Source organism: Nanorana parkeri, unplaced genomic scaffold (assembly GCF_000935625.1).
Source record: "Nanorana parkeri isolate BGI_ZX_2015 unplaced genomic scaffold, ASM93562v1 scaffold725, whole genome shotgun sequence".
NCBI classification, from domain to species: domain Eukaryota; kingdom Metazoa; phylum Chordata; class Amphibia; order Anura; family Dicroglossidae; genus Nanorana; species Nanorana parkeri.
Window position 1 is genome coordinate 639,309 of NW_017306993.1, and position 14,342 is coordinate 653,650.

At 44.3% G+C, this 14,342-nt stretch overlaps 1 protein-coding gene and 2 long non-coding RNA genes across 3 annotated transcripts in view; 1 reads left to right on the top strand and 2 right to left on the bottom strand.

Annotated features, from left to right (window-relative positions):
- Nucleotides 1-5,935, top strand: part of FUOM (fucose mutarotase) — a 31,983-nt gene extending 26,048 nt beyond the window's left edge. The window contains exon 6 of the mRNA XM_018564106.1: nt 5,812-5,935. Within this exon, the coding sequence (XP_018419608.1) occupies nt 5,812-5,878 (67 nt within the window). The 3' untranslated portion in view covers nt 5,879-5,935. The remainder of the gene's footprint in view (nt 1-5,811) is intronic.
- A 2,243-nt stretch (nt 5,936-8,178) lies between these two features.
- On the bottom strand, nt 8,179-9,651 carry LOC108793164. Its single transcript, XR_001941631.1, has 2 exons — nt 9,615-9,651; nt 8,179-8,234 (listed from the first exon to the last, which is right to left on the bottom strand). It is a non-coding gene; the product is annotated as an uncharacterized LOC108793164 (long non-coding RNA).
- A 25-nt stretch (nt 9,652-9,676) lies between these two features.
- LOC108793165 overlaps nt 9,677-14,342 on the bottom strand; it is a 6,604-nt gene continuing 1,938 nt past the window's right edge. Inside the window, exons 2-4 of the long non-coding RNA XR_001941632.1 lie at nt 13,410-13,473; nt 10,912-10,958; nt 9,677-9,694 (exon numbers count right to left, since the gene is read on the bottom strand). This is a non-coding gene — a long non-coding RNA (uncharacterized LOC108793165). The remainder of the gene's footprint in view (nt 9,695-10,911; nt 10,959-13,409; nt 13,474-14,342) is intronic.

A 14,342-nucleotide genomic window follows, 5' to 3' on the forward strand; every position in this document is an offset into this window, starting at 1 on the left:
CTGAAGTGCTGCACTTGGCAATCCCTCTGCACATAAAGTATTAAAATTAGGAAGTATTAGAACAGCAACAATCTTGCACTGAGACCTTGGTGCCGATACTAAAGCTGTGAAAACACTAGAAGATTTTTTTGTTCAGCTTGCAGGCATAACGAAAAAAATCCTCCAGATTCCCCCAGCCATGCTAAACAGTGTAGATGGGGGAACCTACTGCTTGTGCAACTGCCAGAATAGCCAAACAGTGAGCAGATGATTGTCTGCAGTCACTGTTCGCTTGAACATTTTCTGCTTGGCAAGCAGAGGGCTGCTGGCAAGGCCCCTATGGAGTAAAATTCACTCAATGTATGACCCGCTTAACTTTCCTAAATTTTTCAAGAAAATGGTGACTCACTATGTTTTGGTCCATATAACAAATATCACCCTTTGTTTTTGAAGCAATATAATCAATATTTCTTGGGATGCTCCTTAGCCATCGGTGTCTGTTGGTATCCTATAGACCAGTGATGGCGAACCTTGGCACTCCAGCTGTGCCAAAACTACAAATCCCAACATGCATCTGCCTCCTGGAGTCATGTCTGTGGCTGTCAGAGCCTTGTAATGCCTCATGGGACTTGTAGTTCCAAAACAGCTGGAGTGCCAAGGTTCGCCACCACTGCTATAGACCAACAGTGGGCAGTTAATTTTATCAAGGGGCGGGGGGCGTGTCCTGGACATGCCGGAGTGAGGCAGCACTTAACGAGAGCTTTGTGCTGTTTGCTCGGGACGGCTGAATTGCAGGCGACTTAAGCTGATTTTACCCCATGACAATGGTGGATCCAATGCTCGGTACTAGTAGGGGTCCCCGTCAGACAGATCTCTTGAATTTATTCGCCCGTGTGGGAGCAGAAGCCGCGACAAGGCCGGATCCCAATATGGTGACCACTCGCTCGGCGGCCTCGAGTGCGGCCCCGAACAAAAAACTCCCCAAGTCTCTCTCACTTTACATACACCGTTTCGCCGACCTAGCCCACCGTCCTCGCCAATATCCACCCCTCTCCTACCCGACGAGGAATCAGTTATGGGGCCCGAGATGTCCGGTGCGGTAGTCGTGCCTCCGGGCAGAGTTGACTGGCGCAACTGTCCACCAAGCGGGACATAGACGGTATGGCCACGAAGATTGTTGATGCCCTGCGGCTGGAACTCCAGGAGGTGAAACAGCACCTTTCCACCCTAGATGGCCGAGTGGATTCGGTCGAGACGACAGCCGCTTCTCTACAGGGGTTTTTTTCCTGGCCGTCCCGGCTTCACTCAGCACAACTCCGTTATTTGTGTTATTGTTTATTTACTTTAATTACACAGATTTGAGACTTTTCACTAGTGTTATTCTGTTACCTTACTGTTCTGCCAAAGGTCCATTCCTAGTATCACCAAGGTGCTACTAGGTCCCCCAGTAGGTTATCTCCTGCCCTCCGAGAGGGGGGAAGGTCCGTTAATTTTTTAAGTCGACCCGTAGTCGGGTCTGACAGGTGGTATCTTCCATAGGTACTGTATCTCCTAGTCCTTTAGGTCTTTCCTCCTATTCTTCATAACCCCCTTTTCTCTTTCTCTACCCTAACAGGCATGGCCAGACCAGGGGGCCCTGCCCCGCCGTGGGGAGGCGTAGAGGGGGATTAGATTCACCTCGCTCAATATCAGAGGTTTGAAAACCTGAGAGGCGCTCCGAGCTCCTGACAGACCTGAAGTGCTCTAGATCACAAGTGGTTTTCCTGCAGGAGACCAATTTTAAGACTCTGCAGGTTCCATGTCTCCACAACAGGGACTTCCCTGAGGCGTATCACTCCTCATGTCCTTTAGCAAAATCCAAAGGGGTTAGCATCCTGCTGGCCAGAACGGTGCCATGGAATCTTATAGATCTCTGGCGTGACCTGGAAGGGAGATTTATTTTCGCCAAGGGTCGAGTGGGGAGACTGTCTTCACCTTAGCTAATGTGTATTTGCCCAACTCGGACCAACTGACCTTCCTGAGACATGTTGTGTCTTTACTGCTTGAATTTTCTGAGGGAACCTTGATTTTAGGGGGCGATTTCAACTTTGCACAGGATCCTTTGCTTGATGTTTCCAGGGGGGCCTCGCACTTATCATACGCATACCTTAAAAAGCTGAAAGCTGCATTGCATGTGTTGCGCTTGGTGGATGTGTGGCGGTTCCTGCATCCCGGGGACAGAGACTACACTTTTTTCTCTCGGGTACATCAGACGTACTCCAGAATAGATCTCTTCTTTTGTGAGTCACCAGGCCTTACCGTCCCTACGCTCGGCATCCATAGATAATATATTATTATCGGACCACGCCCCCATCCATATGGTAATGGCCATGCTACCACTACGGTCTACAGTATCCTCCTGGAATCTGAATGAATCCCTCATTCAGGACCCGTTGATAAAGGCAGAAGTAGATAGTGTCATCAGGGCATACTTCCTCACCAACTCTACATTGGTCCCTAGCCCTTCCATGGTGTGGGAGGCACATAAGTGCGTGGTACGGGGTGTCCTTATAACTCATGGGACGAGACGCAAGAGGGAAAAGGTTGAAAGGATATCCCAACTGACAGACCAAATCCATAGCCTGGAGTCCTGTCACAAGCAGTCCTTGGCGCGGTCCTCCCAGATGGCCCTCCAACAGGCGAGAGACGCTTTGAACTCCCTGCTCTACCAACGTACTAAACAACGCCTGGTGACATGTAAACGCACCTTTTACGAATTCTCCAACAAACCGGGTAGACTCTTAGCGAGGGAGTTGGGAGGATCGCAGTCCAAACTGTATATCCCTCACATTACCTCCCGACAGGGCACTAAACTTTCACTATCGGATGACATAGCCTCTGCATTCGAGGACTTCTACGCTCACCTTTACAACCTAAACCTCATCAGGAAGCGCAGACACGTAGACTCCACATAGAGGACTATCTTACACGGTCAGGGATGCCAACTTTGCCCCGACAGGTCGGGGACCTCCTTGAAACCCCACTATCAGTGGAGGAATGGGATCTGGCCATTAAACAGTCAAAACCGCGGAGGGCTTCGGGTCTGGGCGGGTTCACCCTGTTGTATTACCGGTCTTTTGGGCACCTTCTGTCACCGCATTTTTGGGAGGCCATTAACGCCCTCACAATGGGGGTGCACGACCGGCAGACGCCTTATGCGCACACATCACGGTGATCCCGAAACCGGGCAAGGACCCCTCCCTCTGTGGCAGTTATCATCCAATAGCGCTGCTGAACACAGATCTTAAATTATATGCTAAGATGTTGGCAAATAGGCTCCTGCCCTTCGTGCCGGACCTTGTCCACTTCGACCAGGTAGAATTCGTGCCGGCACGGGATAACACCGCCAGGGTCCTGAATGTCATTCATGCAGCGCAAAGTCGCCCTTGCCCCCTCATGCTCCTCTCTATCGACGCCGAAAAGGCGTTCAATCGAGTGGACTGGCAATTCCTGGAGGCCACCCTGAGTCACATCGGGCTGGGGACACATATGCGAGCGTGGATAATGGCTCTGTACTCGTCCCCATCGGCGGCGGTCAGAGTCAATGAGACTCGCTCCAAGTATTTCCCCATATCCAGCGGCACCCGCCAGGGATGCCCTTTGTCCCCGCTTATATTTGTCCTTACATTGGAACCCCTTCTCAGCACTATTAGGGCGGAGGATTCTATTGAGGAATTACAAGTGCCCTCTGGAACACATAGATTAGCAGCATATGAGGATGACCTGGTCTTCTTCATTTCCCGTCCAATGACCTCACTGCCTTCCTTTCTGAGGGCCTTTGATACCTATGGAGGTATCTCCAATTTTTTGGTCAACCAGGCCAAGTTGGAGGTTCTCAATGTAAATTTACCCCCCGCAGAAGTGGCCAAGGTGAGAGCCTCATTCCAGTTCCGCTGGACGCAGTCATGTTTAAACCACCTGGCGGTACGCATAAGTGCAGACCCGGGTCAGTTATATGCGGCAAACTATGTACCATTGCTCCATACGCTTAAACAAGACTTCTCCAACTGCCAAGAGCTGACATTGACGTGGTTTGGCCGTTGTGCCTCCCTAAAAATGACAGTACAATGGGTGGGGATGGAACTGTCGGAATACCGAGCACCGCTGTCATCCCCGTTACCTACAGAGGTCTCCTCGCACCCACTCATTGCTCCTACGCTGAGGGTGGATAGGATATTCCTCGGTAAGTCTGACATTTCCCCCCACCCATCGCCCATGATACCTGTGCTTGGAGATCCTGATTTCCCTCCAGGCTTGGAGAGCGGTCGGGTTTGAAGTTTGCTGAGTGTGGGCAAGTTCTGCCTTTTTTTACTTTATCTCGGTAGGGACCTGGCTCTCTATTGACTCTATACGGAACCTGACCACCAATGCTAGATGAATGGAGTGCGATGCAGATTTGTCACTTTCTGGTCTCTGTACCCGGGTTGCGAGGGCTGTCACGCCGCCTCACAGAGTTCGAGTCCATATGTCACCAAGGGATTCCAGTACGCCATGCCCTATCTATGCTCTATAAGTTACTGTGCTCACCGCCTCAGTCATTCTGTCCCCCGTTTCTCGGGAGCTGGGAGTCCGAGTTGGGTAGAACCTTCACCGAACAACAACGGGATAAAGTCCTATCCCTAGCCCATAGATCGTCCTTGGCCTGTAAATTCCAGGAACAAGGGTACAAGATCCTGACCCGCTGGTCCCTTACATCCTAAACAAAATAAATGATTCCTTACCTTCGACATGTTGGCGCTGTGACCGGGCCCTGGGCACCATGCTCCACATTTTCTGTCAGTGTCCTGGCCTTGGCCCTTTTTGGATGGACGTGAGGTCTACAATCAACCGGCTTGTGATGAGCGACCTTCCAGACGATCCAGCGGTCTGTTTACTTCATTAGTAACTCCACTTGAAAAACTCGGACTGTTGTGGAGGGCCGACTCAATAATACCTATTTGGTTTGTCCCCCCCACAATAGTCCCAGTTTCTTATGAGTATGCATGGTACTGCACAGATCACCTACCATGCATTACAGTGTGGCAGGTTTGTTGCATTGCCATTCATTTTAATGGTGCCCCAAATGCACCTCCTGGCATCAGTGTGATTGACCTTGCTACAACAGATGGTACTGCAGTACTGTGAGCAGCGGTGTGATTAAAAAAGTAGTGCAAGCACTGTTTTTTAAATCCAACCGCAACACATGGTATTGCGCTACCGCGTGTTGCAGCAGCTCGGTCTCATTGCAGCCAGGATGTGCATTTGGGGTGCCGTTCAAATGAATGTCAATGCAATGCACCTCCTGCACTGTTAACATGTGGAGGTGCATTGCGCGGTACTGTGCGTTAATCTAACGGGCACTTATAGTAAAATAGAAAATATGTGCCAACAGTCATGAAACTAAGGACTGAAGAGGAACACGGTCTGGACATGGACCGATCATCAACCTGCGCTGGGCTATGGCTTGCAGTAGATGTACTGGCCTTGGAGGCCGGTGCATCCACTGTCAGCAAGCCATAAATGAGCAGGGGTCGGCGATCAGTTCATGTGCAGTCCACGGGCCGGACTGCTACAGACCAAGTGCCGGATACGGTCCGCAGTCTGTAGATTGCCCAGGTTTACTATAAACGGAGGACCGTTGCCGATCCAGGTACTGTAAACTATTGTCTATGGGCACATAAATAAACAAAAAGGTCACTAAACTGAGTACTTTAATGAAATAACAAATTGTGTGCACTATATAAGATTTTATTTATTTGAATTCTCTACTGAAATCTGTCTTATCTTACATTCTTATTCCTTTGTCTGTTGCAGGGAAACGGCTCTCTATGGAAACCTAATCTTAAAGAAAGGTGTTATTAGCCAGGGGGATCTGGTTTGATGATGCTTATAGATAACACCATTCTTATATCTGAAGTATCTGTATGTGTAACCTTGTTCAAAAATATAATATATAGATGAAGCAATGTTTTTTGTGTGTTGTGTTTTTTAGTTGTTGTTTATGTTGTAAGACATTACAAATATATATATATATTTTTCAATAGCGCTGTCAACCAATCAGAAGGTGTTTGACGTTTGACTTTTGTGGTTGGTTACTGCACTTGGGTTAGATCCTTAGATTAGGTTAGATCCTTAGGTTAGATTGGACTGTTCCTTGGGTTAGATATTAATAAAGACAGTATTACAGTGTTATTTTTACTCCAACCGGTATGAGGGAATTGAGGGTTAAATATGTCCTCATCATTGTTGATGCTTAAAGGGTTATTAAACCCTCCAGTTTTTTTGCATATATCTACTGCTAGCAAGCAGTAGATATATGGAAGAAGTGTAAAAAAGGGTTAATACTTACCTGTGTCTTCCCAGCGCGCTCCCGTCCGAAAATGTGAAAATTCTCGGGCGGCTGCAAAGCATCTTGGGGCGGGTACATGCACAGTTCACATTTTCAGCCGGAACTCGAGGAGAGACACAAGGTAAGTCTATGGACGCGTGCACCCGCATGCAGACACCATGGGATAGGAAAGGCCAGCAAGCTCAGAGGAGTCAGCACTGGATCGGAAACACGCCGCAGCGCTAGAGGGACAGATGAAAGATTTTTGACTTTAATGTCACTTTAATACATCCTGGCTACAATTTTCTGCAGCTTTTGTCAATGTCATCATGTTTTCTGATACTGTATGTTATACAAACAATTTAATGCTCTATTTTATGTTTGAATTTGAATATATTGCTTAAATCAGTCCAGCCTATGCTGCTACATGTGGGTTAATATTCTGCTAGCTATTATGTAAGCTGAAAATAGGTAGCAGTGCATCCAGACACTAGATATTAAGGCAACCAATGATGAGCATCCCTTCCCAGCGAGCTGGTGTATTTATGTCAGTATTGGCTGGATTTTCTGCCACACAGAAGAAATCTGTTTCCATAGCAACCCTTTCACCTTACTTCAAAGGTATCAGACTGGAAGCACCATGGGATGGGATGCAGATTATCCCAATGGGAGCAGTAACTACTTTATTGCGGCACTTGCCTGCAGTGCATGAAACATACTGAAAGCTCAGAACTAATGGTATGAACTAGACGCGTTGTTCTAATGCTTACAGCATGTGAAAATAAATAAGGTGTATTTTATATAGACAGTGTTGAAGTAAATATACATTTAGATGACGTTGTCTGTATTTTCTTGTTATTAGGATACTTGCTAAATCACTGAAGCAGTTTTGCAACAAACAATCATTATAGTGTATCGAAGCAGTAGTAGAGTATTATACTGCATTTAATGCAGAAAGGTTGGAGATGAGGTGATACTCTTTAAAGATGCAAGCTTTTGGTAGCCTTCAGGAGGCTTCATTCTTGGCTGTTTGGTGCCTGAAGAAGGGATCCAAGGCATTGAGATACTAAACTCAGGAGTAACATTTTAAAAATGCATTTAAGTTCCTTATCAATTAACACACATTTAGCTTATTTGTGTATCACTCAGCTTTAGATCCTCAAATCATCTCTGAATTTGGGCTGACACTGTCCTTTCTTCTGGAGGGTGGCTACTTTTGTTCCCCATGGTCACTGAGTGTCTTGTAAAGCAGCCATTGATCCAAGCTCGCTCACCTGATGGATTACAATGTCACGTTTAGTTTACTAATTTTTATTGAAATTATAGTCCATCACAGGAGTGAACTTGGAGTGGTGACTACTTTACAACACACACAGGGACCATGGAGAACAAAAGTAGTCACATTCCAGAAGGAAGGGCAATGCCAGCACAAATTCAGAGAAGATTTCAGCATCTACAAACGAGTGATAAACAAATAAGTTACATTTGTCTTAATAGTTAAGGTACTTGAATGCATTTTTAAGATTTAACTCCTGAGTTTAGTTTCACTTTAAGTTAGTCAATAAAGGGTATCGCCTAATTTACAATCTTTCTGCATATTATGTATCCAAAAAGCAAATTAAAACAAAGTAATCGGCTAATAATTTTAATGCATCAGGATTATTTAATGCTTATGTTTTGTATATTCACGTATGCAAAACCTATGTTTTTAATTAAAGCTTGTAATATTGAGACGCTTTGCAGATAAAGCACACATCTGTTCATGGCTTGTTCTTGCCATGGTGCAGATGATCACGATCTTCTTCAGGAACATTAAGGACTTTACGAGGTTGTATTCTAAGAGGTTGTCTTTGATAGTGTTGCTGGGACCTCTGAGGAGAATGATGCAGGTGGTCTCTGTCTTCTTCAGCTTTAAGAAATGATACACAATGTTATTTTTCATTGTTATAAAAAAATTGTCAATATAGAAAAGCATGGAACTACATTATCTTCCTGCCAATGAAGAGTTTCTTATAGTGGCCTTTACAAAAATTACCAAATTGATTAAGACACTCTCCAAAACATTACCTTTAGAATCCATAAAACAAATAAATCTATGTGGTGGGTTGTGATAGTATATTCATTCCTTTTTGTAGTTAAGTCGAGTTAAAGTTGCAAATTGAAGTGTATATGGCCAACAAAAATCCTTGTACAAAGCGTTAAGAGTATTTTCATTCCAGGGGTGGCTTGGAAACTTTCCATAGTGTAATAAGTATACCATTAATTACAGACATTTTGCTTTTAGGTTTTGCTTATTTGCTTTTAAATTAAAAGCTAACTCCAGACAGTTGTTCAGCTTTGGACAGAGTGTTGAAGGAATAGAACCTACACTACTGGTCTAACATTTTAGAACACCCCCAGTTTTCCAGTTTTTATTGACATGTCAGCAGTTCAGGTGCATTGAATAATCTGAAATGGTACAAAGGTAAGCGGTAAACTGCCAGACGTGAAAAAAAACAGTTTAGGTTAACAAAAACTGGAAAAATTTTTTTGCAATTAGGGCTCAGTCACACTAGATGCAGTGCGTTCCGGCCCGATTTTGGCCAGAATGCACTGCCTCGTATTGCGGCCGACCCACTTTTTAGAGGGGTAGGAGGGGGCGTGGTGGGCCATTCAAGTGAATGGTGCCGTAGCCACGCCCTCCGGCCGCAATGTGATCTGCCGCGCGGGATCGCAAGGCACATTGTGCCTGCGGTCCGGTCCTGTGCGGTACGTTCAAAATGCTACAAGCACTATTTTGATTGCACAGGACCGGACCGCAGGCACAATGTGCCTTGCGATGCCGTGCGGCGGATCGCATTATGGCCGGAGGGCGTGGCTACGGCGCCATTCACTTGAATGGCCCACCACGCCCCCTCCTACCCCACTAAAAAGTGAGCCGGCCGCAATGCGAGGCAGTGCGTTCTGGCCAAAATCAGGCCGGAATGCACTGCATCTAGTGTGACTGAGCCCTTAACCCCTTCATGACTGAGCTTATTTTCAGTTTCTGTTCATAAATAAGTGTTTGTTGTATTCTTATTAAGCAAGGGTGAAGATGTGGGGCAGATCTGGAATAATGTATTTGTCAAGAAAGCTTTGTAACACAGCACAGCGATGGGCCCAACTGTTGGGAACACTGTTGGTGTCCCCAACAGTATAACTAACTAGCGAATAATGGTCTAACCTTTTCAATACATAATGTTTTTAGACCAGTTTTACAAAAATGTTTATAACCTATTTACATTTAAATACTGTAAAGCTGATTGTTTACCTTGGTGTATTATGGATGAATCAACGGCCACAGCTATATCTTCATCTACTGGAGGTTCAATGGCCAACAAGCCCAGCTCACTGCAAACAGAAAGGATTCTTTCTTCAAAATCAATTGTATGCATGCAAGAAAATACATTGCTCTAAAATGAATTACTGTTTTGAATTTAAAGCTGAAAACCAGAACCAACCCTTCCTTCGCCCCAAATCCCCCTATCTCCATGTAGAGCAACAAAGCCAAAGTCAGTTTTAAATACCTATCTCCCGTGACATAGAAATTAATGCTTTATTCCTTGTGACATAACCACATTTCTATTACTTTGCAGTGCTTTCTTACAGGCAAACAGTTCCACTCAAGGTAGCTATGACATAAGGATGCCAGAGCTGCCTGATCTGAAAATTGTCTGATCTCATACAGCTGGAAACCAGAATTGGGTGAAGGTAAACCGCATCAGGGCAGAGGAATCAGTTCAGGGCAGAGGAATCATTTTTTTTTGTAATAAGATGGGGCATTCTGTATATCGTCAGTCTTAAATCTTAAGTTTTATATATTTCTGTGTTCCCGTCATTCCAAACATTTGTACGATTTCCTTATCTTCCATATCGATTGAAGATCAGTGTTTTTATAATGTGAAAGTGAGTCTTGATTTTTATAGGAATGGTGACTTGTTCTTGAAAATGTATGCGGGATGGTGAAATGTTTGGTTCTCAAATCTCCAGCTAAAAATGCTGGCTCCTAAGTCATTGCCCTGGCTGTTATTTTAAGGAATCTATGCAAGCCTGGAATAAGGCTGGTCATACAGGTTGAGTTTTTTCTCCTACAGCCCCGTGGACTGAACTGGAAAAAAAACCCATCAGCTTGAGGGGGGTGGAATGATGTGTCGCTGTCAGAATACCTTAACAGTGACTGCAGCTGCTTGGCTGGGGTCCTCATCGGGCCACACAATGGTCAAGTTTTATCAGAAGGACTTAATTTCGCCCAGTGTATGGCCAGCTTAAGAAATATTGGTAACTGAGGCAATTGTAGGCCCTTATTCAGAAAGGTAGCCAATTGTGTCCAATCAGCAATTTCCTTTTGTATTGTTTTATTTAATTCTAGATGTGTGTGTATATATAATGGAACTTGCAATATAAACCCAGTCTTCAATGTTCCTGTGTTCACTGTAATAAAATTGACTTTTTTGGATTTTTTTTACTTTGCATTAAGACTGCCTCACCGCATACTTTAATGACATATCAATATATTATGAAGTGCAAGAACTTTCTCAGGTGTTATGTAGAGTCAATATGTCACTTACATGTCACGCTTCATGGCTCTCTGCCTCTCATCCTCTTCTGTGAGAGCCTAGAATGGAAGAACATTATTTTTTGCTTTTGCTGATACATTCATAAATTGTCATTGAATTATGGGCAGTGTACTGTTAGGAATATACGTTTTATTTTTCCACTAGCCTACCAAGGTTGATTTTGTTTTGATGCATTCCCGCTGATGGACTAGTCTGAGAATATTAAGATTCTAAAATTAAACCGTCCACTTAAAGTAGTATTATACTCTCAAACGTTTTTTCAATAATGAATCCAGATCAAATAAATATACATTGCCCAGCAAAGCATTGCTATACATTTTTGCCTAAACACTTTCAGCCATCATGTTTTCGAACAGCTGCTGTCAAAACTCTCAGCTCAACTTCCCTAAATGTCCTGTGCAGTACGAGATCACAAGGGACAGAGCAGACTCCAGCAATTGTTCGTCTACTAGCTTGGAGGAGGGAAGAGAGGGGGCCAGCGGGAAGTAAATAATGTGTTTGTGGGGACACACACAGCTTACTAGCACACTGAAGGGTTACTGCATAGCATGCTGCTTGAGAAAGGCATCACTCTAAAACAGGAAGTCAATGCTAAGGTGACCAGCTGATTCTGCAGGAAATACAAACTTTTAAACATCAAGGAGCAGTATTAATTGTAAGTGAATTCATCAGCATTTGAAACGACTTTAAATCCTTTTGACTTTAATATCACTTTAACCACTTGAAGACCAGGTGTTTAGACCCCCTTCCTGGCCAGGCCATTTTTCTGTATTTAGCGCTGCGGTACTTTGACTGATGTTTATTCCGTCATGCAATGCTGTACTGAAATGAATTTTATACCATTTTTTGGGGACATATGGAGCTTTCTCTTGGTGGTATTTAATCACCACTGGTGTTTTTCTTTTTTACTATATTTCAGAAAATTTACAGAATTTTTTTTTTTACATTGTTAGGAAACAATTATTATTACCTTATTATTTTTTTGTAAAATATAAAAGACGGGGTCACGATCGGGTAAATAGACACCAAACATGTCATGCTTAAAAATTGCACGCACCTGCGAAATCGCAAAAAACTACCATACCCAAAATTGACCATAGGCGACGCTTTAAACGTTTTTACCACTCATCAGTTTAGTGTTATCAGTGATTGATGGGCCGAGAATTATTGCTCTCACTCTGACGTTCGCGGCGATATGTAACATGTCCGGCGTAATGGGTGCAATCGTCGTTTTCGAAGGTATGCACACCCGACGCATGTTTGCATGCGTGCATGTATGGGTGGGGGCTTTAAAAACAAATTTTGTTTTTTTACATTATTTTTTATGTGTAACTTTAAATTATTTTTTTTGGAAACTTAAATTTTGTTTCCTATTTTTTTTTCCACTTAACTTTATTGCTATTGCATAGGGGGCTAAGAAACCCCCTTATATGATAGCGAAAGATGTGACAGGTCCACTTTATGAAGACATCAGGGGTCTCCAAGACCCCTAATGTCACCTAGGACCCCCCTGAAGAAGCTGATGAAGCAGAGATCTGCTTCATCAGCTTCTCTCCAGCGTCTGAAGCTGGAGAATGACACAAGAATGCGGATGTGATGCAATAAACATCACATCCGCATTCTGGCAGCGGAGAGTGGACCGGAGGGAGGTCGTGTACCGACCTCACTCTGATCCCTGTGACAGAGGCACTATGCTGGTCCCGACGCTCGCACCGGGCACAGCAGAGCCCGGGACCAGCGTGGCAACGGGAGGGGGGGAAAAAAAAATGGCCGGCCGAGAGGTAGTTGAAGCTGAAACGAAGTGTACAAAAATTAAATTAACTTCTATTGTCAGCGCCCCCCACAATCAGCATAATGTTACAATATGTTTAAAAAAAATAATAATTTGTATTTCATCACTGGATCTGTCTACTGCTCTTTGCTCGGAGTTTGGTGGAAGGGGCTGGTAGTCTTGCAAACAGCATTTTACCTTGGATCTTTTTCAAAAGTGTTATAGGGAAGAACACATTTCCAGGATCCTTTTTAGGTGTGCCTAATTCCACTTGCATGCCACTGGGTGTTGCAGATTTTAGCTGTGTGATTGGTTGACTGGTTGAAGACACATCTGAAGGGATGCTGGTGATATGTTATTTCACATAAAGCTCAGTAACAAAATGATTGGTGGCAGAAAAGGCTAACAGCTGTGAGAAGGGGGTCAACGATGGTACGGATCAGGGGGAGTAGAAATTGATAAATGATGGAGGTCATTCAGACATGTGAAAACATTCTCAAGATAGCAGCTACTGCTTCAAAGAGTTATATTGTAGAAATGCAAGTTTACAGGGAATTGAAAGTATTCAGTTTCAACACAGAAGAGCACATGTCACATGTGTGTTAAGAGAAGATAAGGCGCAGTTTAGCTTTAAATCTATAATAAGGATTATTTATTTTTATAAAGTATTGATTAAGTATTTGAACTCTTTATTCATGTATAAAAGCCTAAGCCTTACCTTGGTCTTTCCTGGGGTTATCACCATAATAATCAAAGCACCAACACAGCAAATTATTAGAATCCTAAAACAGAGATAAGAAAATATATAACACATATCTCTATAGATTAATGCTCCTGTTTTTTTTTTTTTTTTCAAGACAGCTGTAGTGCAACATGCCACCCTAATAGTACGATGAAGCACTAAGCCTTGTTCACACCAAGCGCGGAGCAGGTGCAGAGCAGTTGCAGACCGGATCAAAACTGCGTCTAATGTATTCCAATGGTATTTTTTGCTCCAGTTCACATCGCAGCATTCAGTTCCAGAGCAGATGAAAAAAACTGCAGCAGGCCCTATTTTACCTGCTCTGGATCTGCTCTGGAACACATGCAAACACATCACAAACGCATGCAAACACACTGAAAGCCCATTATTTTTTTTAAAATCAAAAACGGCCTGGAAAACACATCAAAAACGCGGCACAACCCACTGCACTGCGTGTGCAGAAACCTGAGCAGATCTGCTCTGCATTTGGTGTGAACAAGGCCTAAGAATGGGTTCACACCTAGGCGTACGGAATATGCGCGTATGCCGCGTGTTTCGTGCCGCGCGTTTTTCACCGTGATTTGCGGCAAAAGAAACATGCGTTTCCGAGGGCTATCCGGCTGTATCCGAATGGATACGCACGGCAAATACACCCCAAAGAAGCTCCTGTACTTCTTTGGGCGTAGGGCGTTTTGCAGCGCGTTCCTACGTGCTTTAAAATGCCCAGGTGGGAACCATGCCCATAGTCAATCATTGGTTTTTCACATATTGAGCGTTTTACAGCGCGTAGGTACGCGCTGTAAAACGCAAAGGTGTGAACCAGGCCTTAGAGGCTGAAAACAAGCCCACAGCTGGGGCAAGCCATAAGCTTGTTTTAAAGTCTGGCATTTAGCTTTCCACTTTGTATTA